The 26793-nt window shown below is 40.3% G+C and overlaps 1 protein-coding gene across 2 annotated transcripts in view; it reads right to left on the reverse strand.

Moving 5' to 3' along the window:
• RASGEF1B (RasGEF domain family member 1B) overlaps window positions 1–26793 on the reverse strand; it is a 590808-nt gene that overhangs the window by 350781 nt on the left and 213234 nt on the right. For both annotated transcript variants that reach the window (XM_067736368.1, XM_067736369.1), the window contains exon 3: window positions 5161–5199. In XM_067736368.1, coding sequence (XP_067592469.1) covers window positions 5161–5199 — 39 coding nt within the window. The remainder of the gene's footprint in view (window positions 1–5160; window positions 5200–26793) is intronic.

Consider the following 26793-nt stretch of genomic DNA (forward strand, 5'->3'; position numbering starts at 1 on the left):
ATTACATTGTCTATTTTAATCACCTCTTCCTGAAGGAAAATTACCTTGCCTATGTGAGTGAAGCACAGCTATGTCTATTAAAAATTAAAACATCAACCAGTGGGCTAAGCAATTACATAAGCACGTGTTCTGCATATTCATACATCATTGGTAACTGTGGAGAAACCGAGTCAAAGCAAACAGTCAGATGGAAGAGAAGCACAGTCAACACAGTCACAAATAATCCCACAAATTACCACTGTCAACAGATGGATTTCCTTTAGGTTCGCACATATTCCCCAAACCAATACCTTTTAACATGATAAGGATACATTTCCTAAATGTACTATTTTTTTAAAGGTTGTCATTTATATGGGTTAAGATATCAGAAGTCCAAGGAGAAAGGACAGAGAGAGAAATGGAGCCCACCACACACACACACACACACACACACACACACACACACAAGGTACAATAAACAATCAAATGACAGCTGAATTTTTAAAATAAACTCTCCAACCTGAGAAACCTATTTATATGACTACTATTATATGGTTGGGAGTCTAGGTTACCATATGTAGATGGAATTTACAGCAGGATAAGGTAGGGCATTTCGATGTCAAACTGGAAAACCACTGCTTTTCATTTCCAAGTAATTTGTGAAATGGAAATTTCTAACCTTTGACCCATCTCTGGGATTCATCTTATCCCTGACCTTCACCCCATCCATCACCCTTACCTATCTGTCACCCCTTGCCTATCTCTGACCTGTGCCCCAGGGGTGGGGGCCAGGGTCAGAGTGAGGAACCTTGGAGAAGGGGTAAGGATATCTGTTTTACATATAACTTCCAATTAAAATCCTGAAAGTTCAATAGTGCTAGGTCAGAATGTCCCCACACAAAACCTGCTGAGTCAAACACATCTGGGTCCAAGTATCTTGCACTGAGAGATGGAAAAGAATCAAGACACAAAAATATAAATATCCATGAACATAAAACAGGTGGCAGGAGACATCACGAAGCACGCTTGAGGATCATTCCCTGTAGCTCGCCCACCCAATACATACTCTCCATGTGTCAACTCTAGTTAAAAACTGTGAGGTGAAGTGGTTAAGAGAGAGAAAATCAGAAGATCTGAATTAGGCCTTTCCTCTAAGAGTCTGCCTTGAGTTTAATATGTGCCCTAAAGCAAGTCATCTCATGTCTTGGCATATTCATTTTTCCTCTATAACATGTTAACAATAACAACTGCTTTGCAATAGGAGTTACTCAATAAATACTTATGAATGAGTGAATGAATTTATGTATATTACCTAGATGTTTTTAGGTTTTCCAAATTATGGACAGAATTGGTCTTTGGCTGAAAATAAGAATAGGGTTCTTACAACTGTATAAGGTAGGAAGTAAGCCTTAGAATACTTGCTATCTTTGGCTAAGCTAAATATTTCAGTCCCCACCAGCTATCCATTAACAACTTATTTTAATGTAGAAATTACCTTTATAGTGAACACTGAATATAAAATATTCTTTTTTCAACTCCTATGAAAAGGAAAAAAAAAACAAACACTTTTTAGAACAAAATGGCCCCATAATATTATGCTAAGGGACAACCATGTATGTAGCAAATCCAGGCATTAAATAGACCTTTATTGAGATCTTACTACCTGTGGGGTATTTTTTATTATTCCTAACAGAATCAGTCATGGTTCTTCCCCTCTAAGAGCTGATAGTTTAGGGGGAAGCTGGACCCATAAATAAGGATTTAGAATCCAATAGCAGAGGAGGTGACAAACACTAAAAGCAATGACTCTGAGGTCAGAGAGCCTGGATTCACATCCTGACTGCAACAACTTCTACTGGAGTTTCCTCCAGCAAGTTCTTCACCTGTCAATGGCAGTAATACTATTACCTACCTGTGAGGGCCAATATAAAAATCAAATGAGATAATCCATGCAAAGCATTTCTCACAGGGCTGCGAACATGGTAAACATTTGACAAGTTGTGTGGTTGTTGTTAGGTTATACTTGGAGTTGGTACAAAATGTTATGAACCCAGCAAGGAGGTAAAACCACTCATCTTTCCTGGAGAAACCAAGAAAAGTCTTTTAAAAATGCTTGAAAAGAAAGTGACAAAGGGAGGGGTCCCCCCACAGAAGAGTAAGTTTTCCAAGCATATGAGAGGGCAGAAGGGCATTCTAGCAGTCTGCTCCAGGCCTCCAGACCCCAGCACCTAGAAAAACATCAGGGGATGTGGCTAAAGATAACGGGGATGATTGACCAAGTGATGCAGAGTTTGGGGGCTATTTTGAAGAAAAACTGAAATCCCTCAGATGTTTTTAAGTAAGGGTTTGACACACACGGCTGTGTTTCTTGCTTGTCTTCTGGAAAGTAACCCTGGCAGTGTTTTGGAAAATGGAGTGAAGAAGGGAAAACTTGGTATAAGGAAAGAGCGAGCAGGGAGTTGTTACAACCTTTCAAAGGATGGATGAGGAAGCAAGGAAAGAGATGATGGAGAGATTCTAGAAACATTTCAAGGTGGAGTTGGTGGGATTTGATAGCTAGTTGGATGTGGGAAGGAAAGGAAAGGGAGGAGTCCTGGATGACACCAAGGTTTCCAGTTTGGAATGGTGAAGCCATTCACTGAAGTGGTGAATATAAGAGAAGAAAAAGAAAGGTCAGGATGGGAGAGACTATGTGGACAAGATCTGCTTACTAGTTAGTCAGCAACACAGATCTAGGCCTCAGAAGAGATCATGAATACTTGGGACAGATTTGAGAGTGATTTTCTTAAAAAAGGCCTTATTTGTACAGGCAAGATTGCCCGGACATTGCTGATCATGTGAATGGCAATATCTAAGCAAAATATGAGGGGGAATATCTGTAGATTCCATCCTGTTGAAATAGTATAGCTGTGCAGACTCAAAGCCGGTTGAATAACCATCCCACCTCCCCACACAAAAACAGAAAATAAAGTAGATTAATTGACCAGAGTCATGTAGTGGCATGTCCCCATTCTGGCTCCCTGCTTCTATAATTCTTACCTACATGAGTTCTATCTTTTCTTCCTCAGGCTCAGTAGTTGTGGCGCACAGGCTTAGTTGCTCCACAGCATGTGGGATCTTCCTGGACCAGGGCTCGAACCTGTGTCCCCTGCATTATCAGGCGGATTCTTAACCACTGGGCCACCAGGGAAGCCCTAACTTATCTTAATTGATCAAAATTTTTTAAATGAATAAACATAACGGCCTGCATCCATACTAAAAGAATCATTTACATAAATATAAAAGAGATTCATGTTTTAATACCAGCTCATGTAAAAATGTCTTAAGGGCTCATCGAAGGACATTAAGCTTCACGTGGTCAAGAGAAGGATATGGCTTTTAAATAGAAACTCGTGCCATCTTATAGTGTATTAGTAGAATGTTAGTGCTGCACTCAAGAATGCCTACAGCTTATCCTTTCATCATAGACCATGGCTTCTGCAGTGCCTGCCATACACAAAGTTTGTAAACACAGCTTCCTGAATGAAGAGTAAAAAGCACAATTCTTGACATTGGTTACAAAAACTATGCCCCCCCCCCAAAAAAGGATAACCTGGTCTAGAAGCCATAATAATAATAGCTAATATAGCATTTCTATGTGTTGGGCACTGTTCTAAGCACTTTATATATGTTAACTCATCTACCTCATGAGGTATGCCTCATGAGGTATGTACAACTATTATCCCCATTCTACAGATGATAAAAGTGAGGCACAAATAGGTTATGTCACCAACCCAAAGTCATGTAAGTAACAAGTGGCAGAGCCATTTTTTGAAACCAGACAGCCAGCTCCCAGCAGCCATGCTTTTGGAAATCAATCATTATCAATGTCCTATCAGAAATAAAGAAGAAAAGTAAATAGCCCTGCAATGGGGTGGGAAGAAGATTCAGAAGAAAGCGTATTAACTGGCTTCACACTGAAATCGGTAGGCAGAAATCAAAAGGAGGCAGATACTGGCTCAGTAAAAGGAAGAACTAACTTTCTAATCCTTTGTCTCACTAGAGAACAGGTAGGGTCATTAAGTTCCCCGTCAGTAGAATATTCAAGTGGAAGCTAGAGGTCCATTTATAAATTATATCGATGGCAGTCCCACTGTGGGAAAAGGGGGAGACTAGAGAACCCCTAAAGTCCTTTTGTTCTCTAAGCTCTATAATTTTAAGAATTCCACATGGACTTTGCTCTCAGGGAGCTGAGAGCAAGACAAACACAGCAGAATTCAATCAAGATGGAGACTTAACAGGCAATAAAACAACGATCAAGATAATGAAACGATGGCATTCAGAACAGTGGGCCTTCACACCACCTTTAAAGATGAAGTTCCCCGCTACCTATTTCCATATCAAGCAAATTCAGAAACGGAAACAGCCCAGCAAACAATGTCATGGTGTCAAATCCTTAGAAATGCCAAGTAACTAATATATCAGGCACAGGTCAACTCTTTATGCACCTGGTTTTCCATATCAATAGATAGCATCAAAGAATTTATTTGAGTTTTCAGACTGTGAAATCGCTTCTTTCCCCTCCAGAAGGAGAAGATCTAGTTAAACCCGAGATTAAAGAGGCGGATAAAAGTGCCCCCTGGACTGCAAAGGCCAGGAATTAGACACGCTGCTGCTGCTCTAGCAGGCAGTCCTCAGACATGATCCATTACAGGACGGCTTCCATCAGATGCCAGCGAGGCTAATCCTTTTGCAAAGCATGACAGCTTCTCAAACTTGACTCTGGTGAATCCAAACCAGATTTTTATGCTATATGATCAGCTTTCCAAATACAAAATCATTTTTATATTGTTTTGGGTTTAGGTTTATTAGATTTAAATTTGCAAACAAAGATAGAGATGCCTGCAATGCAGCTTGCCCTGAACTCCCTTGATGCTCACCTTGCAGAATAAAATATCAGATAATAGTGAGATAGAAATATATGGAAACAGAGCTTCTTTAGCAGAAAAGGTTGTCAAACAATAACAGAGTTTGCCACAGCCTTAAAGAGAACCATTCAAATTTCCATCTCTGAGGAAAGAAGACTACAATATGTCAGCAGAACATTCTCATTGATACCATAGCTTTTTCAACCGAATGTCATCAATTCTGAAGCTTTTTATTACTCTGACAGCAGGCTGCAATTCCTGGAGGCTGACTTACCTTTTTGCAGTCACTAGCCAGTGTGCTGAGATTGGTGGTCTGCAAAACAAGAAGGTGGGAGACACATTAGAACTGGCAAAGTGTAATGCTATTGACCCTGCCCCCATGCATCTCCAATCCAAGGTGGGTACCACCTCCTGTGACCCCACTGATTTCTCTGGATTTTAAAGTATCTGCCCTTCACTGCTCCCACTGCCACCCCCTCCAAGTCAGAACATTCATTATGGGCCAACGATGATCCAGTGAAGTAAAGACTCTTATTTACCTTTATTTCACAAATAAAGGACCACAGCACAATTAGGTTAATTGTCATACCTAGGAAATAGCTAGATCCGGAATGAAAATGAAGCAGTCTGACTCAAAAACCCACCTTATCAACCACACACGGCACTCCCTTTATCTTGAAGAGATATGTGCAAATTGTCAAATGCCAAAATCTTTCAAATGACACCTGTAAATAGCCTGAGTGATGGAGTGGAGCTTCTCCCCATCCATGAGGTATGTGAGTCTGAACAGCAGTATCAGGGTTCTTGCTGTCTCATCCCCAGTCCCCTTAGCTCCCTCATTCTCCCTGTGATTGACTTTTTACAGTTGTGTGAATATTTTCTTGGCCTCATGAGCCACTAAAAAGGCACTTTGGCATTCAAGGCCAGTTGGGATTTACATGCAAGTTTGTTCCTTTTGGACTATGCTATGAAGAGTTCAATAGACATAATGGTATTAAATTTTTTTCAGTAACATTTTCTACTTTTTAATTACAAAACTAATATATATTCTTAATGAGCCAATCCCCTTTCTAACCTATTCTTCTGAGGTAACCAATAGTAAAAATTTGTATTCATCCTTCCACATTTTCTCTATTTTTATGCAAATGCATGTATATGTTAATTGTGTGTTTTATATTACACAGGTACATAAAGAAGTTTCTTCTTTCTTGAGATCATACCATCCTACTAAGGCTATATTATCAACATCTTTCCAGTCAGTTCACGTAGACTGACTCATTCTTCTTAATAGCTGTATAACATTCCATAATATGGATATACCATACTTTATGTATGCTTTCCTTTATTGGTAGATATTTGATGGTTTCCAGAATTTTATTCTTTTGTTTTTGCTTTGCAATAAATATTCTTTTATATATATGCCATATATGTATACATATGTATGTGTGTATATATGCATGTACATATGTGGTATGTATATATATGTGTGTGTATATATATATATATATACATACAGTGTATATGTATATATATGTGTGTGTGTATATATACATACAGTGTATATGTATATATATATGTGTGTGTGTATATATACATACAGTGTATATGTATATATATGTGTATATATATATATACATACACTGATAATTTTATTTTGGTTGAATAGAGTCAAAAGAACTAAAAGAAATGTATAACAGAGACTTTGGTATGGCTCAAAGATCTAATGTATATAATCTTTCTCCCACTTTCTCCTCATATAACATAAAAATATTTGTCAACCCATCTAGGGTTTTGATTTGTTTTCAGACATAAAAATATTTGTCAACCCATCTAGGGTTTTGATTTGATTTGTTTTCAGTAAAAAAAAGTTAAGAATCTGCGCCAGCACATATTCTGGCCCAAAATAATACGCAGTATTAAAGGACAGAAAACACAGACATGGATAAACATACAAAAAAAGTATCTTTAATGAAGAAAAATTAAGTTTAAGGTTTACGTTGGGTGTGATCTTTAAATTTGGATTGCTGGCGTTTTTATTTTTGTTGTGTTTGTGAAGGAAGGGGTACATATTCAGAAAGTTTGAATTAAAAGGGGAAAAGAGAAAGGAAGAGAGAATTTTGGTGATGGGAAAAAAAGAGGAAAAGCCAAAGTCAAGATTGAGCCAGTAAGGAGAGAGAGAACAGCCAAAGAAGCAAACAGCTCACACATGTTACACTGAAACACCCCACCTACAATCTTCCCCCCAAATATCTTCCCCATGACCTTTTGTCATCTTTACGCGTTTGTAACCTTTTGTCATTTTTACGTGTTTGTACACTGAGCCCTGTATCATGAGACTGACCTCAGTGTTCACTCAGATTTCTGCTCCAGGGAGGGAAAGACCCAACAAGACTTGGACATTGCTGTAGCCGCATTACCTAGCCCAGTGCCTGGCACACACAAAAAACAGTTCCCACTAAATATGCACTCGATGGGAAAATGCCAAAAAAAAAAAAAAAAAAAAGACTGCAGCCCTTATCCCAAAACACTGTTTTGGAAGCACAGCGCTGGAAAAGCAGACTCACACGTCATAGCATTACAAAGTGAAACCAAGGGAGAGACACAAAAGGCTCCTGAATAGTAGTAAAATACATTTCCTCTCTATTTAGCATATACCTATTGTCTAGTATCCACTTGGTTTGGCTAAATCAATTTTTCAGCGTTGGGCCTATGAACACTTCTGACTGGATAATTCTTGTTGTGGTACTGAGCACCGTAGAATGTTTTGCAGCATCCCTGGCCTCTACCCACCAGATGCCAGTAGCACACCTCCCTCCCCACGTCAGTCACGACAACAAAAAATGTCTCCAGACATTGCCAAATGTCCCCTGGGAGGTGGGGGGCTGTCAGAATCACCCCCAGTTGAGAACAACAGGTCTAAACTCTAAAGGAGCTAGTTATGGAAATGACTGTGATTCCCTGACTAGTGCAACTAAATTTTTTCCAGGAAACAGAAGTCTAATGGTGGGAATTTCTCTTCCGGCTCCTGATTTCAAGTCTCACTCTCTGTCCTAAATGGCAATATAATAAAACACTAGGGGAGAAACAAATCCCAGCTACTGAAGACTCCGTGTGGTTGCCCACGTGGGCGCAACTTGAGCGATTCTAGTTGTTTTTTTGTTTTGTTTTTTTTTTTTGGTGGTACGCGGGTCTCTCACTGCTGTGGCTTCTCCCGTTGCGGAGCAAAGGCTCCGGACGCGCAGGCTCAGCGGCCATGGCTCACGGGCCCAGCCGCTCTGCGGCATGTGGGATCTTCCCGGACCAGGGCACGAACCCGCGTCCCCTGCATCGGCAGGCGGACTCTCAACCACTTGCGCCACCAGGGAAGCCCTAATTGCATTTTTAACTAAGCTTAAGATACATCACTGGGGAGAGTAAATTAATGAACACGTCTAAGAATTCAGACATTAGCCCCAGGGGAAATGATCTTCGAAATTAAACAATACCATTCAACCTTCAAAAACAGTCTCAGGTAACCTGAGAAACATGTTTGGGGGAGAAATGAGAGTCAGAGATGGGTGAAATTGACTTCACTAAAAAAAATTAACACAGGTAGTTACATTTGTAGCAAGGAACCACTTGAGCCAAAGGACAAACATACAGTGAAATCTCAGGACGTGGAATGAGTGTGAAAGAGGTATAGCAAAGGTCAAAGAGAGTCCATATCCTTAATTTGGCCATTTTCTAAGGGGACTGTACTTATACGCTTGGTCAGTCTCATTTCGTTCCGTCGAAAGTCTTTTGCTGGCATTCCAATTTCCTAATTGCAGGTACTGTGAATGACTTTGAGTGGGCTTTCTAAACCTTCCAATAATATGTTCACTTTAATTACGGAAAATGAAAGACTCAAAACATGGTGACTTACCCATGCTGTGACCTTCTTGATTGTTGCATCAATATTTTTCTACTAAAGAGGTAACTCCTAATGGGTCCCCTCCACCAAAGTTTGCCTGATGCTGCGTTTGTCACAATGAAGCACAATGACTTTTTTAGAGCACTGACTTCTAAGGCTGCTGGCAGGGCGACCAGCATGGGGTGTACGGTATTATACATGGACAGTTATAGCAATTTCCCAAAATGAATCTAGAAAGGTGAGGCCCCACTGTTATCCATTTTTATACTGATGCCTGAAATTTCACTTATTAGAGCTCTGTGTTTAGCATGAGGCTTTGAATCATAATAGACAAACCCTCGAGGGATGCTAGGGTGTTAAGAGTCACCGCAAAGAGGAAAGTTGGAAATTTCAAGTATTATATTTGTTGGTCTGTTACACCTTAGAGAGAATGAATTTATTCATTCCCTTTCCTACAAGCAGAATCTTCTTGTCTTCCATTAATTTCAAAAGCAGATTTTGATAGGAAAAAAATGAAGACTTAGATCATGAAGACACTCAATGAGATGGAAAAGATCACACAGGTCGCAGGGTGGTCTCCTTAACAAGCAGCCTGTGAGATGGAGATTAGCAGGCAGGATGTTTATTAGGGCAGGCTCTGGGATCTCCACTTGGAGAGGGGAAGGGAAGGGTGCAGGACTGAGCAGAGGGAGATGGGCTGCGGTGCAAGTTCAACAAAGGTCTCAGCAAACCAAATGGGGAACTCTGAAGCTGGATTAGATTTATCTTAAACTGGGACAAGGGAAAGGGCTGCCCGGGGAAGGGGGCAGACCCTAGGCATAATGCCTTTGTTCAGCCAAGGGCAATTTCCCGAAAGGGCTGACAGCTGTGGGCAGCGTGCTAGAAGGTCTGTGTGAAGCACTGCTCTGTCCACTACAACACACCTTCATTTTTTTTTTCTTTTTATTGAAGTATAGTTAATTTACAATGTTGTGTTAGTTTCAGGTGTACAGCAAGTGATTCAGTTATACATATACATATATGTCTTTTTCTTCAGATTCTTTTCCCTTATAGGTTATTACAAAATATTGAGTATAGCTGCCTGTGCTATACAGCAGGTCCTTGTTGGTTATCTATTTATTTATTTATTTTTAACATCTTTATTTGAGTATAATTGCTTTACAATGGTGTGTTAGTTTCTGCTTTATAACAAAGTGAATCAGTTATACATATGCATATGTTCCCACATCTCTTCCCTCTTGTGTCTCCCTCCCTCCCACCCTCCCTATCCCACCCCTCTAGGTGGTCACAAACCACCGAGCTGATCTTCCTGTGCTATGTGGCTGCTTCCACTAGCTGTCTATTTTACGTTTGGTAGTGTATATACGTCCATGCCACTTTCTCACTTTGTCCCAGCTTACCCTTCCCCCTCCCCATATCCTCAAGTCCACTCTCTAGTAGGTCTGTGTCTTTATTCCCGTCTTGCCCCTAGGTTCTTCATGAACTTTTTGTTTTTCTTAGATTCCATATATGTGTGTTAGTGTACGGTATTTGTTTTTCTCTTTCTGACTTACTTCACTCTGTATAACGGTCTCTAGGTCCATCCACCTCACTACAAATAACTCAGTTTCATTCCTTTTTATGGCTGAGTAATATTCCATTGTATATATGTGCCACATCTTCTTTATCCATTCATCTGTTGATGGACACTTACGTTGCTTCCATGTCCTGGCTATTGTAAATAGAGCTGCGATGAACATTGGGGTACATGACTCTTTTTGAATTATGGTTTTCTCAGGGTGTATGTCCAGTAGTGGGATTGCTGGCTGGTATGGTAGTTCTATTTTTAGTTTTTTAAGGAACCTCCATTCTGTTCTCTATAGTGGCTGTATCAATTTTCATTCCCACCAACAGTGCAAGAGGGTTCCCTTTTCTCCACACCCTCTCCAGCATTTATTGTTTGTAGATTTTTTGATGTTGGCCATTCTGACCAGTGTGAGATGATATCTCATTGTAGTTTTGATTTGCATTTCTCTAATGATTAGTGATGTTGAGCATTCTTTCATGTGTTTGTTGGCAATCTGTATAATCTTCTTTGGAGAAGTGTCTATTTAGGTCTTCTGCCGATTTTTGGATAGGGTTGTTTGTTTTTTTATATTGAGCTGCATGAGCTGCTTGTAAATTTTGAAGATTAATCCTTTGGCAGTTGCTTCATTTGCAAATATTTTCTCCCATTCTGAGGGTTGTCTTTTGGAATACACTTTAACTTGACACACTTTTGCCAAGGGTAGATACTGCCTATGGCTGATGTGCTCTAGTTGAATGTGACCCCTTATTAGAACTTATATGTTTGCTGTTCTTTTATGATGAAGTCGTTGGACAGTTAGACAAATGGACCACTTGCTCAGGAGTCTAGGCATTTAACGCTTGTCTCTTCTTAATAGGAGACAAGCTTATTAACTCTGTGAGCTTAAAACAGATTGCTAGCCTGGCGGTCTTGAATTCTTCATTATGAAATGAGGAAACCCCTATTCATTTCCTTTTAGGTCATGAGAGCCCTGGCTAACTTGAAGAAAATGGTCTGGATCTTATCAGGCACATTGTTTGGAAATCAGTGAGTATAGTGCCTACTTCTTTCCTCTATCCTCTGAGGACAGAACATCTGGCTGAATAACATGGTCAGCTCTTTATTATCTACAGAGGCAGAGAGAGTTTTTCAGGGAATTCACAAAAGCATAACTTATAAAATGTCTTTATATTCAACTTTGAGACAGATATAAATTAAATATTGACAGATATATATCAAATATTTATATTTATATATTATATATTAAGTATATTTATATATTATTTATTAAGATATATATCTTATATATATCTATGTATATATAAAATAATGGTTCATTTAGAAGACTGAGGTGCTTAAACGTGTCTTCCTTAAATTAACATTAAGAATCGTTTGCAGAAATATTCCAAGTGGGCCAAAGCAACCCAGAAGGAAGAGTGACTTGGGACAAACAACCGAGACTGATAAGGCCTTGGTAAGACAACCTAGACAGAAGACCAGTGATCAGTGGTTCATCCAGTCCAGCCTACAAAAAGAGACTTCTAGAAGGGCAGCTGCTTACCTGATTCTCACTGGTGGGTGTGTTTTGCAAAGTGACTGAGCACTGAAAAGAGACTCCATATGTTCTATACTCCTTCTTAAGGGAGAGTTTACCTCTGAGAGTTATTACAATGTTGTTTCATTCCCACTAAATTAGGTTTAGAAAAAGAACAGAAATAGATATACTCTGCCTCTACTGAGCCAACTTCTGCCATGTAATGTCTATAACTAAGATTCATGTTTTTAAAACAGCCAACATATAACACTTATTCGATTAAATTGGAACAAAGTTGGGGGCAAACAAAGAGCATTGCTTAAGTATTGGATTATAAAAATTAAGGAATTCAGAAACTGAATTTCTGAGATAGTTGGTAATTTTGTGAAATTTTATTTCAAGTATCAGGTGTGTGTGTGTGTGTGTGTGTGTGTGTGTGTGTGTGTGTGTCACTCTCAACCAAATATCACCAGAGGCCAGCTAGGTTTGATAAATGGTCAAATGCAGTTGAAAGCTAAGAACCATTTAAAGGAATAATGCCTGCATAAAGCATCTCCATTTGATACCTGAAATTTGCACCCCACAGAAAACTGGATGATTTCTTATTCACTGGTAGATGTCAAGACCAGACCCACACATATTACTAATAATTTGGAAGTCTCTTATACTTGAATCAATGGGTCCCCAAAGTGCATACTACCTGGATGCTTTCTTAGACATTTTAGTTGGTCAATTTTAGGATTTCTAGACAAAGTATGACTTTCCATTTGGTCTTCATGCTTTAGTAGACTAGTATTGACACATGTGCACTGAAAATAGTGGTATTCCCTCCAGGCAAAGTGTGGCATTCATTTTTTTTTAACTGCATAATTATAAAATACAACCTGCTAAAGGAAAAAAATTATACCCCTGAATAAATGATAAAATTACAGTGTTTTCTTGTAGTCCATGAATACTGAAAATTTCAATTAACCAAGTGAAAAGCCATTGAGTGTGCCAGAAGGATTTACATCCCAGACTAATGACCGTCATCTGCATCCTATTTAGCTAATGAAGGTTTGGAACACTTGTGGATAATTAAGGGAAAGCTGATGGGAGGAAATTTGAACCATAGAAAGACCAAATCTATTTATGTCTGCATTTAAAACTAAACATATCTAATAGTTCACTCAATCAAGGCATAATGTCTGTTCATTTGGAATAAGATAGATGCTCGTAAGTTAAGTAGGCAGGATAGCTCCCAAAACACAAAATTCCGTCCTCACTCATTCATTCCATAAGTAGCTATTGAACACCTACCATGCACCTCTGCCCTTGTGGATCAACCCGACAGCACCATGGTTTCCCTAATGTTTTCCTACCACTTTCCTTCTTCCATCTTAATTACCTTTAGAGCTCTGGTTTTCACTTTAAAGTAACTACCATCCATCTGTCTGTCAGCACAGCCATGGCATAGCTGCAATCCAGGGGTATGACGGGAAAGCACAGGGTGAGCAGTGGGGTACCTGGCTATTTCTAAGACCTGTCAGAGCACTTGGGAGTGGGCCCCAGACTCATTAATAGGTGGGGGGTTCGTTTGAGGAAGACCAAAGACTATTAGAGGGAAGGAGACACCTGATGTTCAAGGGTAGCCAGAATAGGAATCAAGCTCAGTGCAGCTCTACTGAATTTCACCGAATAGTTCACCACTCATCTCACTCAACTGTTATTATCCCACTTAAGTAGGATAATGCTCTCTGGACCCTCAGCATATCTCCAGCAAGTGTGTGTTTAACCAAGGGGATGCTTTAAGGACCTGCGCTCCTAGGATCTATGTCAATGCTAAAAACGGCACACCTAGCTGGCAGGCATGTTCTGGGAAGTCAACTGTTGGTTCCAACTCAGTCTTAGGCACACACATTTTGTCTTTCAGAATCTCTTCCATGTCTGAAAGAAAAGCCAGGTTAAAAAACATCAGCAAAATCAGAGCCTACACACACGCAGTTGGGTGTAACTCTAAACCAGTGGGTCTCAAACGTTAGTGTCAGGACAATCTCCTTGGAGGTCCTGTGAAAACACAAATGGCTGGGCCCCAACCCCAGAGGTTCTGATTCAGGAGGTCTGAGGTGGGGCCCAAGAATTTGCATTTCTAACACAAGGTGGATGTTACTGGTCTGGGAACCATACCTTGAGAACCAATGGTCTAAGAAATACTCAAAGCAAATTAATGGCAATGATAACTATGCCTTTTATGATCTCACAAAAGAAGAAAAAGTGTATCTGACTGGAATTTCCATAGCCTAATTATAATTAGGACAATAGGGATAATACCTTGTGACATTTATATAAAACGTCCAATTTCTAAAGCCCCTTGACACATTGTTTCACTTGAGCTTCCAAACAACCCTATAGAGTATCTGTTTCACGCATTGTAGGACAATAAGAAAACAGAGAGGTTAAGTGACTTGTCTAAGTTTTCTTAACTAGTAAGTGGTTAAACCAAGATTCAGGTCACTGGCCTTCAGAGGTATTTCTGGGGTAGACTGTGCCACTAGAATCGTACTCTGGGAGCATTAGGGTAAAATGTGAAATTCACTTAAAATTAACAAAGCAAGGTCACTCTAGTCTCATATCAATGTCAAAGGTTCTTTACCAATAGGTAAATATTAACTTCTTTTTACCCAGCACCATTTATAAAAGCTGAAGAGTCTTTGCATACAAAGTGAATTTTATAAAAAAGCTCCCTTAAAAGGGCTAAGTATGGGGGACCTTCAAGATGGCAGAGGAGCAAGACGTGGAGATCACCTTCCTCCCCACAAATACATCAAAAATACATCTACATGTGGAAAAACTCATACAGAACACCTACTGAACGCTGGCAGAAAGAAGACCTCAGACTTCCCAAAACGCAAGAAACCCCCCACATACTTGGGGAGGGCAAAAGAAAAAAGAAAAAACAGAGACAAAAAAACAGAGAAAAACTCCTACGGAACACCTAGTGAACGCTGGCAGAAGACCTCAGACTTCCCAAAACGCAAGAAACTCCCCACGTACTTGGGGAGGGCAAAAGAAAAAACAGAGACAAAAGAACAGGGGTGGGACCTGCACCTAAGGAGGAGAAGTTTCCACACACTAGGAAGCCCCTTCACTGGCGGAGATGGCGGGGTGTCTGTGTGTGTGTGTGTGTGTGTGTGTGTGTGTGTGTGCGCGCGCGCGCGCGCAGGGGGAAGCTTGGGAGCCGTGGAGGAGAGCACAGCAACAGGGGTGCAGAGGGCAAAGCGGAGAGATTCCCGCACAGAGGATCCGTGCCGACCAGCACTCGCCAGCCCGAGAGGCTTGTCTGCTCAGCCACCGGGGTGGGCGGGGACTGGGAGCTGAGGCTCGGGCTTTGGAGGTCAGATCCCAGGGAGAGGACTGGATTGGCTGCGTGAACACAGTCTGAAGGGGGCTAGTGCACCACAGCTAGCTGGGAGGGAGTCCGGGGAAAAAGTCTGGAACTGCCTAAGAGGCAAGAGACCATGGTTTTGGGGTGCATGAGGAGAGGGGATTCCTTCCCTGTCTGCCCACAGAAGGCAGAGCACCGCCTAAACAAGCTCCAGAGATGGGCACAAACTGTGGATATCAGCTCAGACACCAGAGATGGGCATGAAATGCTAACGCTGTTGCTGCAGCTACCAAGAGTCCTGTGTGCAAGAACAGGTCACTATCCATACCCTCCCGGGAGCCTGTGCCGCCCGCCACTGCCAGGGTCCTGTGATCCAGGGACAAGTTCCCCAGGAGAACACACGGCGTGTCTCAGGCTGCTGTAACGTCACGCTGGCCTCTGCCACTGCAGGCTCGCCCTGCATTCCAATCATAACTACTGTACCCCTCCCTCCCCCTGGCCTGAATGAGCCAGAGCCCCCTAATCAGCCACTCCTTTATCCCCATCCTGTCTGGGCAGTAACAGATGCCTGAGGGTGACCTACATGCAGAGGTGGGGCTGAACCCCAGGAGCTGTGCGAACAAAGAAGAGAAAGGGAAATTTCTCCCAGCAGTCTCAGGAGCAGTGGATTAAATCCCCACAATCAACTCGATGTACTCTGTATCTGTGGAATACCTGAACAGATAACGAATCAACCCAAACCTGAGGCGATGGACCTTGGGAGCAACTGTAGACTTGGGGTTTGCTGTCTGTGGCTAACTTGTTTCTGATTTTCATATTTATCTTAGTATAGATTTACCGCTTGTTTTCATTGGTGGATTTGTTATTTGGTTTGGTTGCTCTCTTCTTTTTTTTTTATTATTACTTTTTAAATTTTTTACTTTAATAATTTTTTAATTTTAATAATTTTATTATTTTTTATTTAGTATTTTTTTCTTTCTTTTTTCTCCCTTCTCTTCTGAGCCATGTGGCTAACAGGGTCTTGGTGCTCTGGCCTGGTGTCAGGCCTGAGCCTCTGAGGTGGGAGAGCTGAGTTGAAGACATTGGACCACAAGACACCTCCTGGTTCCACATAAAATCAATTGGCGAGAGCTCTCCCAGAGAACTCCATCTCAACGCTAAGGCCCAGCTCCCTACAATGGCCAGCAAGTTCCAGTGCTGGATGCCCCATGCCAAACAATTAGCAAGACAGGAATACAACCCCACCCATTAGTAGAGAGGCTGCCTAAAATCATACTAAGTACACAAACACCCCAAAAAACACCACTGGACACAGCCCTGCACACCAGAAAGACAAGATCCAACCCCAACCACCAGAACACAGTCACCAGTCCCCTCCACCAGGAAACCTACACAACCCACTGAACCAGCCTTACTCACTGGGGGCAGACACCAAAAACAATGGGAAGTACGAACCTGCAGCCTGCAAAAAGGAGATCCCAAACACAGTAAGTTAAGCAAACTGAGAAGACAGAGAAATACACAGCAGATGAAGGAGCAAGGTAAAATACAAACCCACCAGACCAAACAAATGAAGAGAAATAGGCAGTCTACCTGGAAAAGAATTCAGAGTAATGATAGTAAAGATGACCCCAAATCTTGGAAATAGAATGGAGAAAATACAAAAAAAAAAGATTAACAAGGACCTAGAAGAATTAAAGAGCAAACAAACAATGATGAACAACACAATAAATGAAATTAAAAAGTCTCTAGAAGGAATCAATAGCAGAATAACTGAGGCAGAAGAATGGATAAGTGACCTGGAACAAAAAAAGAGTAGAAATAACTACCACAGAGCAGAATAGAGAAAAAAGAATGAAAAGAATTAAGGACAGTCTCAGAGACTTCAGAGATAACATTAAACACAACAACATTCAAATTATAGGAGTCCCAGAAGAAGAAGAGAAAATGAAAGGGTCTGAGAAAGTATTTGAAGAGATTATACTTGAAAACTTCCCTAACATGGGAAAGGAAACAGTCAATCAAATCCAGGAAGGACAGATAGTTCCATACAGGATAAATCCAAGGAGAAACACGCCAAGAAACATTTTAATCAAACTATCAAAAATTAAATTCAAAGAAAAAATATTAAAAGCAGCAAGGGAAAAGCAACAAATAACACACAAGGGAATCCCCATAAGGTTAAAGCCGATCTTTCAGCAGAAAATCTGCAAGCCAGAAGGGAGTGGCAGGACATATTCAAAGTGATGAAGGAGAAAAACCTGCAACCAAGATTACTCTACCCAGCAAGGATCTCATTCAGAGTCGACAGAGAAATAAAACCTTTACAGACAAGGAAAAGCTAAGAGAATTCAGCACTACAAAACTAGCTTTACAAAAAATGCTAAAGGAACTTCTCTAGGCAGGAAACACAAGAGGAGGAAAAGTCCTACAATAACAAACCCAGAACAATTAAGAAAACGGTAATAGAAAAATACATATCGATAATTACCTTATATGTAAATGGATTAAATGCTCCAACCAAAAGACACAGACTGGCTGAATGGATACAAAAACAAGATCCATATATATGCTGTCTACAAGAGACCCACTTCAGACCTAGGGACACATACAGACTGAAAGAGAGGGGATGGAAAAAGATATTCCATGCAAATGGAAATCAAAAGAAATCTGGAGAAGCAATTCTCATATCAGATAAAATAGACTTTAAAATAAAGACTATTAGAAGAGACAAACAAGGACACTACATAATGATCAAGGGACCAATCCAAGAAGAAGATATAACAATTGTAAATATTTAGGCACCTAACATAGGAGCACCTCAATAAATAAGGCAAATGCCAACAGCCATAAAAGGGGAAATTGACAGAAACACAATCATAGTATGGGACTTTAACACCCCACTTTCACCAATTGACATATCATCCACAATGAAAATAAATGATACATTTATTTTATACATATAAACGATACATTAAACAAGACGGACTTCATTGTTATTTATAGGACATTCCATCAAAAAACAACAGAATTCACATTCTTCTCAAGTGCTCACGGAACACTCTCCATGATAGATCATAACTTGGGTCACAAATCAAGCTTTGGTAAATTTAGAGAAAATTGAAATCGTATCAAGTATCTTTTCCAACCACAACACTATGAGACTAAATATCAATTACAGGAAAAAAACTATAAAAAATATATATACATGGAGCTAAACAATACACTACTAAATAACCAAGAGATCACTGAAGAAATCAAAGAGGATATCAAAAAATACCTAGAAACAAATGACAATGGAAACATGATGACCCCAAACCTATGGGATGCAGCAAAAGCAGTTCTAAGAGGGAAGTTTATAGCAACACAATCCTACCTCAAGAAACAAGAAACAGCTCAAATAAACAACTTAACCTTACACCTAAAGCAATTAGAGAGAGAAGAACAGCAACAAAAAAACCCCCAAAGTTAGCAGAAGGAAGGAAATCATAAAGATCAGATCAGAAATAAATGAAAAAGAAATGAAGGAAACAGTAGCAAAGATCAATAAAACTAAAAGCTGGTCCTTTGAGAAGATAAACATAACTCATAAGCCACTAGCCACACTCATCAAGAAAAAAGGGAGAAGACTCAAACCAACAGAATTAGAAATGAAAAAGGAGAAGTAACAGCTGACACTGTAGAAATACAAAGGATCATGAGAGATTACTACAAGCAGGAAGAAATGGACAAATTCTTAGAAAAGCACAAACTTCCGAGACTGAACCAGGAAGAAATAGAAAATATAAATAGACCAATCACAGACCAAATTGAAACTGTGATTAAAATTCTTCCAACAAACAAAAGCCCATGACCAGATGGCTTCACAGGCAAACTTTATCAAACATTTAGAGAAGAGCTAACACCTATCCTTCTCAAACTCTTCCAAAATACAGCAGAGGGAGGAACACTCCCAAACTCATTCTAAGAGGCCACCATAGCCTTGATACCAAAATCAGATAAAGGTGTAACAAAGAAAGAAAACTACAGGCCAATATCACTGATGAACAGAGATGCAAAAATCCTCAACAGTACATTAGCAAACAGAATCCAATAGCACATTAAAAGGATTATAAACCATGATCAAGTGGGGTTTATCCCAGGAATGCAAGGATTCTTCAATGTATGCAAGTCAATCAATGTGATACACCATATTAAAATATTGAAGGATGAAAACCATATGATAATCTCAATAGATGCAGAAAAAGCATTTGGCAAAATTCAACACCCATTTATGATAAAAACTCTCCAGAAAGTAGGGGAACCTACCTCAACATAATAAAGGCCATATATGACAAACCCACAGCCAACATCATTCTCAATAGTGAAAAATTGAAATCATTTCCTCTGAAATCAGGAACAAGACAAGGCAGTCCACTCTCACCACTCTTATTCAACATAGTTTTGGAAGTTTTAGGCACAGCAATCAGAGAAGAAAAAGAAATAAAAGGAATCTAAATCAGAAAAGAAGAAGTAAAACTGTCACTGTTCGCAGATGACATGATACTATACATAGAGAATCCGAAGATGCTACCAGAAAACAACCAGAGGCAATCAATGAATCTGGTAAAGTAGCAGGGTACAAAATTAATGCACAGAAATCTCTTGCATTCCTATACACTAACAGCAAAAAATCTGAAAGAGAAATTAAGGAAAACTCCCATTTATCATTGCAACAAAAAGAATAAAATAACTAGGAATAAACCTACCTAAGGAGACAAAAGACCTGTATGCAGAAAACTATAAGACACTGATGAAAGAAATTAAAGATGATACAAACAGATGGAGAGATATACCATGTTCTCGGATTGGAAGAATCAATACTGTGAAAATAACTATACTATCCAAAGCAATCTACAGATTCAGTGCAATCCCTATCAAACTACCAATGGCATTTTTCACAGAATTGGAACAAAAAATTTCACAATTTATATGGAAACACAAAAGACCCCGAATAGGCAAAGCAATCTTGAGAAAGAAAAACGGAGCTGGAGGAATCAGGCTCCCTGATGTCAGACTATACTACAAAGCTACAGTAATCAAGACAGTATGGTACTGACACAAAAACAGAAATATAGATTAGTGGAACAGGATAGAAAGCCCACAGATAAACCCACACACATATGGTCACCTTATCTTTGATAAAGGAGGCAAGAATATACAGTGGAGAAAAGACAGCCTCTTCAATAAGTGGTGCTGGGAAAACTGGACAGCCACATGTAAAAGAATGAAATTAGAACACTTCCTAACACTATACACAGAAATAAACTCAAAATGGATTAAAAACCTAAATGTAAGGCCAGACACTATAAAACTCTAAGAGGAAAACATAGGCAGAGCAGTCTGACATAAATCACAGCAAGATCCTTTCTGACCCACCTCCTAGAGAAATGGAAATAAGAACAAAAATAAATAAATGGGACCTAATGAAACTTAAAAGCTTTTGTGCAGCAAAGGAAACCATAAACAAGATGAAAGGACAACCCTCAGAATGCGAGAAAATATTTGCAAATGAAGCAACTGACAAAGGATTAATCTCCAAAATTTACAAGCAGCTCATGCAGCTCAATATCAAAAAAACAAACAACCCAATCCAAAAATGGGCAGAAGACCTAAATAGAAATTTCTCCAAAGAAGATATACAGATTGCCAACAAACACATGCAAGGATGCTCAACATCACTAATCATTAGAGAAATGCAAATCAAAACTACAATAAGCGATCACCTCACAGCAGTCAGAATGTCCATCATCAAAAACTCTACAAACAATAAATGCTGGAGAGGGTGTGGAGAAAAGGGAACCCTCTTGCACTGTTAGTGGGAATGTAAATTGATACAGCCACTATGGAGAACAGTATGAAGGTTCCTTAAAAATCTAAAATTTGAAGTACCATACGACCCAGCAATCCCAGTACTGGGCATATATCCTGAGAAAACCACAATTCAAAAAGAGTCATGTACCACAATGTTCATTGCAGTTCTATTTACAATAACCAGGACATGGAAGCAACCTAAGATTCCATCGACAGATGAGTGGATAAAGAAGATGTGGCACATATATACAATGGAATATTACTCCGCCATAAAAAGAAACGAAATTGAGTTATTTGTAGTGAGGTGGATGGACCTAGAGTCTGTCAAACAAAGTGAAGTAAGTCAGAAAGAGAAAAACAAATATCATATGCCAACACATATATATGGAATCTAAAAAAAAAAAAATGTTCTGATGAATGTAGGGGCAGGACAGAAATAAAGATGTAGATGTAGAGAATGGACTTGAGGACACGGGGAGGGGGAAGGGTAAGCTGGGACAAAGTGAGAGAGTGGCATGGACATATATACACTACCAAATGTAAAATAGCTAGTGGGACCAGCCGCATAGCACAGGGAGATCAGCTCGGTGCTTTGTGACCACCTAGAGGGTTGGGATAGGGAGGTTGGGCAGGAGATGCAGGAGGGAGGGGACATGAGGATATATGTATATGTACAGCTGATTCACTTTGTTATATAGCAGAAACTAACACAACACTCTAAAGCAATTATACTCCAACAAAGATGTTAAAAGAAAAAGGGGGGCTAAGTAGAACAGAGACTGAGAAATATATATATATAAAGTGAAGATATAAAGTTAAGGTCAGCAGCAACTATGAACCCTAGGAAGAGAACACCACTGGGAGAAGAGGTGTTACTCTTTAGCACCAGTTCCCTTGTTCCTGCACGGAGTGGATCTTTGATGTTTTCACCAGGTCAGCATCTTTGGGGTTGATAACCTGTAGGAAGCTCTGAATCTGCAGGGAGCAGAAGTAATTCTATGGTTTACAAACTGCACAGAGATAAAACGATGGGACCTGAGGATGTGGTCCACAAAGAGCCCCCACCAGAACCCCCGCAGAGAGGATGCACCTCCTCCCTTGCTGCGCCCTCACACCTCTGACCCAGGAAGATCCTGCGAGACCAGTGAGACGCTGAGCTCTGGGGCAAGGGGAGGAGAAAGTGTCAGAACACATTTCATGCACTTCACAACTATATTTGAATGTAACCAATTAGTGCCAGGAGGAGAGAGCAGAGCAACAAAGAGCCTCAAAGAAGACACAACAAAATGCAACATACAGGGACAAAACGCACTGAGTGCTGTCGAGCTTCATCCCACAAAGCTGCAGACAAAGTCTCCCCCTAAAAGCCATCAAGTTAATCTAACAAGGTTAGAGCCCCCTCCTCAGGGTCATCCCACTGTTTTTCCCAGAGCAGAGAATCCCAACCTGACATGGTAAGTGCTAAAGGAAAGAGAGATTGAGGGAATTAAGGCAAATAAGAAGGGCAGAATATTTCTGTACATTATGACTTTAAAAGAATAGTGAGGAACCTCTACCCTACAATTCCATGTATATTAGCATCTGTAATTTTTGAGTCAATAGCTGTGGTACCTTAAATAAGACCACATCGATTATTTTAAAAGATTATGACTCAATATTTGAGAATTTAGATCCCTAAGATCCCCCTACATCTCTACTGTACCTTACACAAACCCCTCCGATGGACTTATCACTGATGGTTGCTTTTCCACATTGCACAGTTGAGGCCAGAAACCAAGTCTTAATCACTTTTGTGCAGTATACTTTAGCACAGTGATGAACATAGGGCCACGGACACAGTAGGACCTTCATAAATGTTTGTTGAATGTATAGTGAATGAGGTGAGGGAGGCAAGAGAGTGGAGAAAGGAAGGAGCAGGGAAGCAGGTACAAAGGGAGGGGGCAAGGAAAGGAGGAAGAATGATGATGATGTCAGGATAACACCTTCCATGGGGAAAAGTGTTATGAGTTATATTGTGTCCCCCCAAAAGAGATGTTGATGTCCTAACCCCTGTACATGTAAATGTGACTTTGTTTGGAAACAGGGTTTCTTTGCAGATGATCCAGTTAAGATGAAGTCATTAGGGGGAGTCCTAATCCAATATATCTGGTATCCTTATAAAAATGCGGAAATCTGGACACAGACATACACAGAGGGATAAGGAGGTGAGGACAGCCAAGTGATGATGGAGGCAGAGACTGGACAGAGGCAGATGCAAACAAAGGAACACCAAGGATTGTGGGCCACCACCAGAAGCCAGGAAGAGGCAAGGAAGGATTCTACTCAGACTCAGAGAGAGCAGGGCTCTACAGACACCTTGATTTTAGACTTCTAGCCTCCAGCACTGTGAGACAGTAAATTTCTGTTGTTTGAACCCGCCCAGTTCGTGGTACTTTTTATGTAGCCTTAGCAAACTAGTACAGAGAGACTGTACCATGGGTCTCTATTATTGATCATTATTACAGTGGTTGACAAACTTTTCCTTAAAAAGGGACAGATAAAAAACATCTTAGGCTCTGTGGGCCATAAGGTCTCTGTCACAACAACTCAACTCTGTCACTGTAACGTAAAAGGAGTCGTAGACAATGCATAAATGAATGTGTGTCTGTGTTCCAATACAAGTTTATTTTACAGACACCGAAATTTGCATTACATATAATGTTTTTGTATCATGAAATATTGTTCTTCTTTTGTTTTTTCCGAACTATTTAAAAATGTGAAAACTACTCTTAGCTTGCAGGCTGTACAAAAACAGACAGTGGCCAGATTTGGCCTGTAAGCTATAGGTTGTCTACCCCAGGGTACGGATCTAGGAATCAGAAACGCCTGGCTCTAGTCCTGATTCCACTGATTATTATTCTTGTAACTTTGATTAAATCACTGACTTTCATCTTCAAAAGAGCAAAATAAACCTTTCCTTACCCACCTGGAAGGTTATGAGGATGAGATAAAAATCATATACTTTAAAATACTTTGTATATGGTTAACACTACTGATACTTTGATATATTTAGCTCTGACTTACTCTTCAGTAATAAATATTAACAGTAAGGTCAGGGTGATGATCAAGTGACTCTGAGTCATGCAACCAGGGCAGAGTGGAAACAAAGACATAAGCCCCTTCAATCACCCACAGCTTCAGATGGATCAGGCAAGAGGACAGGAAGATGTGGGCATATGAAGGACTTTCTGGGATAAACAGCAACTCCAAGGCAAATAAATGTTCATTGTCTTTGGTCACATTTGACCCGGGGCTACTGCTGAACCAAGAATTTCTTTTAGGGAATGTTCTGCTGAGAGGCTGTACTGTAACTCAGTTCCCTAGGTCATCACTGTAAACAAACATTCATCATCCACTAAAGCTCCTTTGGCCATCTTAGCTCCTTTCTATGGTGCCAACAGCTGACGAAGCCATAAACATTACCCTGCACGCAGCACTGTCTTCACACTTGCCACCGTAAGGAATTGGAACCCTGCCACTGGGCTCTGCAGGGGCTGGACTAGAGCTGACAGCTCCAGATTTTCAGGTCTGGCACAAGGTAAAGCCAAAGAAAGCACTGAGGAATAAAGAAAATAGTTCACGGGAGGAAATATCATTTTGCTCACACTACATAGGACTGTAGATCTCCCTGGAACTAAGTATGCCCTTGAGGAGATGAGAGAAGACCCTTCCAAATTAGTAGCACAACCAGTCATGGTCATAAGTCCTTAGAAAATAGGGATTTTACTCCAAATTAATTATTCTGATTCTTCTTCATCCCTAAGACTGTGCATTTCCTTGATGCAGAAACAAGTGCTATCACTAAACTTATTTTCAGTTCCTGACTCCTCGTACTCATGTTTGAAGTGAATAGGAGAGAATTCACATCTTTTGCCGATTCCTGGCTGCCACCAATATCTGGAGCCTCATCCTCCTTGTTGCCTTCTTCTCCATTCCCACCTCCACCCTGACACATCACCTTCCTTCAAAAGAACAGAGAAGAAAGCTGTGGTGATTGAGTATCTCTTAGCAACTTGATGCCCTTCTTCTAAATGATGCTCACAGAAAAGCATGGCTGGGCCAAAGGTATCCCTCTTGGAAGCAGGATGCTTAATGGAAAGGGCATGGGCTCAAATTCTGGCTCTGCCCATGTTATGTGGCTAGGGCTCATCACTTAAATTCCGAGCCTCAATCCCTTATCTGTAAAATGGGAACCAGACCATTTACCTTAGAGTATTTCGTAAGAATTTAAGAGGACGTGCGCTCAAAAAATAGTAGCTACTATGATTATTTCAGAGCATTCTGGACTTCTCCAGCTTTGTCTTCAGCCACATGTACTCAACAGACTTCACAAATGCCTATTTAGTGGCACAGATACACCTGTGCCACTAAAACCCATAACGGTGCATGAGGAAGCAAGGAAGAAGCTACAAGGTTACTTGAAGCCTGGGCTCTACAAGAGCAAGTGGCTGGGGGCAGGGAGGAGGGATTGGCCTTCTCCTCCCTCAAATGATCTCCAGGTTATTATATGCTGGCAAATTTTCATGCTCCTGGTTGAACCAGATGGACTTATACTGTGAATACTGTGCAGTACCTGAGAGGAAAGAAAAGTGATATGAATGATCGCTTTCAATACACATATACGGTTATGCTTGCAGGTCTGAATTATTGAGAAAATATTTCAGGAGCTTTTATAGCTCATCCTCTAGAAAAGCAGGATCTTTCCAGCAGCTAGAGAGAGAATATGATCAGGAAAACAAATTTAACTTGGAAAAGCTACATGTCAGCCAGATAAAACAATGAAAAACATTACACCATATTTAGTTATTTTGGAGGGGGTGGGTGGTTAAAAAGCACTGTTAGTCTCAAGCCTAGCTGTAGGTGCTTGATGGTAAGATTCCCTCCTTCAAACGTCTCATGTAAGATGGTAATGAAACCGATGGCCAGCCTTGGGCAATGAAGTTGAGGCACTCAGCCCTTGGAGGGATTCTTACTGGTAGAGTGGTAGGAATATCTTTTATCCTGAGGCTTTCACACAGTGTCTTTCTTTCTCTTTTTCTTTTTCATAGGAACTCTGTGTACTAATATATACCTAAATAGATCTGTCTTTAAAAAAGCCAGTATGTTAATTTGTAATCCAATTTGATGAAATACTAACCTGTAAATTCAGTGGGTGGGGAGGAGAGGAGGGAGAAGGTCAAGAAAGAAAGACATTTTCATAATTACTGGCTATTACAAATCATTTAAATGGACGCACAACAAGAATGGAGGTTGCAAGACTCAATGTGATGGGTTCCTGTTTAAAAGCCCAGCACTGTCATTAATCAATGAATGGTGATGTGGCATTGTCTCAGGCACTCTCAGTGATGGTTTGACAGGAAATCGACGGCTACACAATTTTGCTGCACACCAGAAATAAAAGGTCTAGCTTGCCATAAGCATATTTCAGTACTGACAGATGCATTCCTTACCCTAGTTCTAAACTGCTGCATCTTCATTTCTTCAGAGAGTTTATTTTGAGTTCTACCTGCATAAGCTCTCCATGTGAAAGGCTAATAAGAGATGATTAAAGTGTTCCCCAGGGCTTGGGAAAATCCCAAGCTTCATTTTTTTTTTTCATGTCTTTCCAACTGCCCTGGGCCCATTTACTCAACAAACATTACTGAGCACTTATGTTGCAGGCATTAGGTTGGGTTCTGC

This window comes from Pseudorca crassidens, chromosome 4, assembly GCF_039906515.1.
Source record: "Pseudorca crassidens isolate mPseCra1 chromosome 4, mPseCra1.hap1, whole genome shotgun sequence".
Classification (NCBI taxonomy): domain Eukaryota; kingdom Metazoa; phylum Chordata; class Mammalia; order Artiodactyla; family Delphinidae; genus Pseudorca; species Pseudorca crassidens.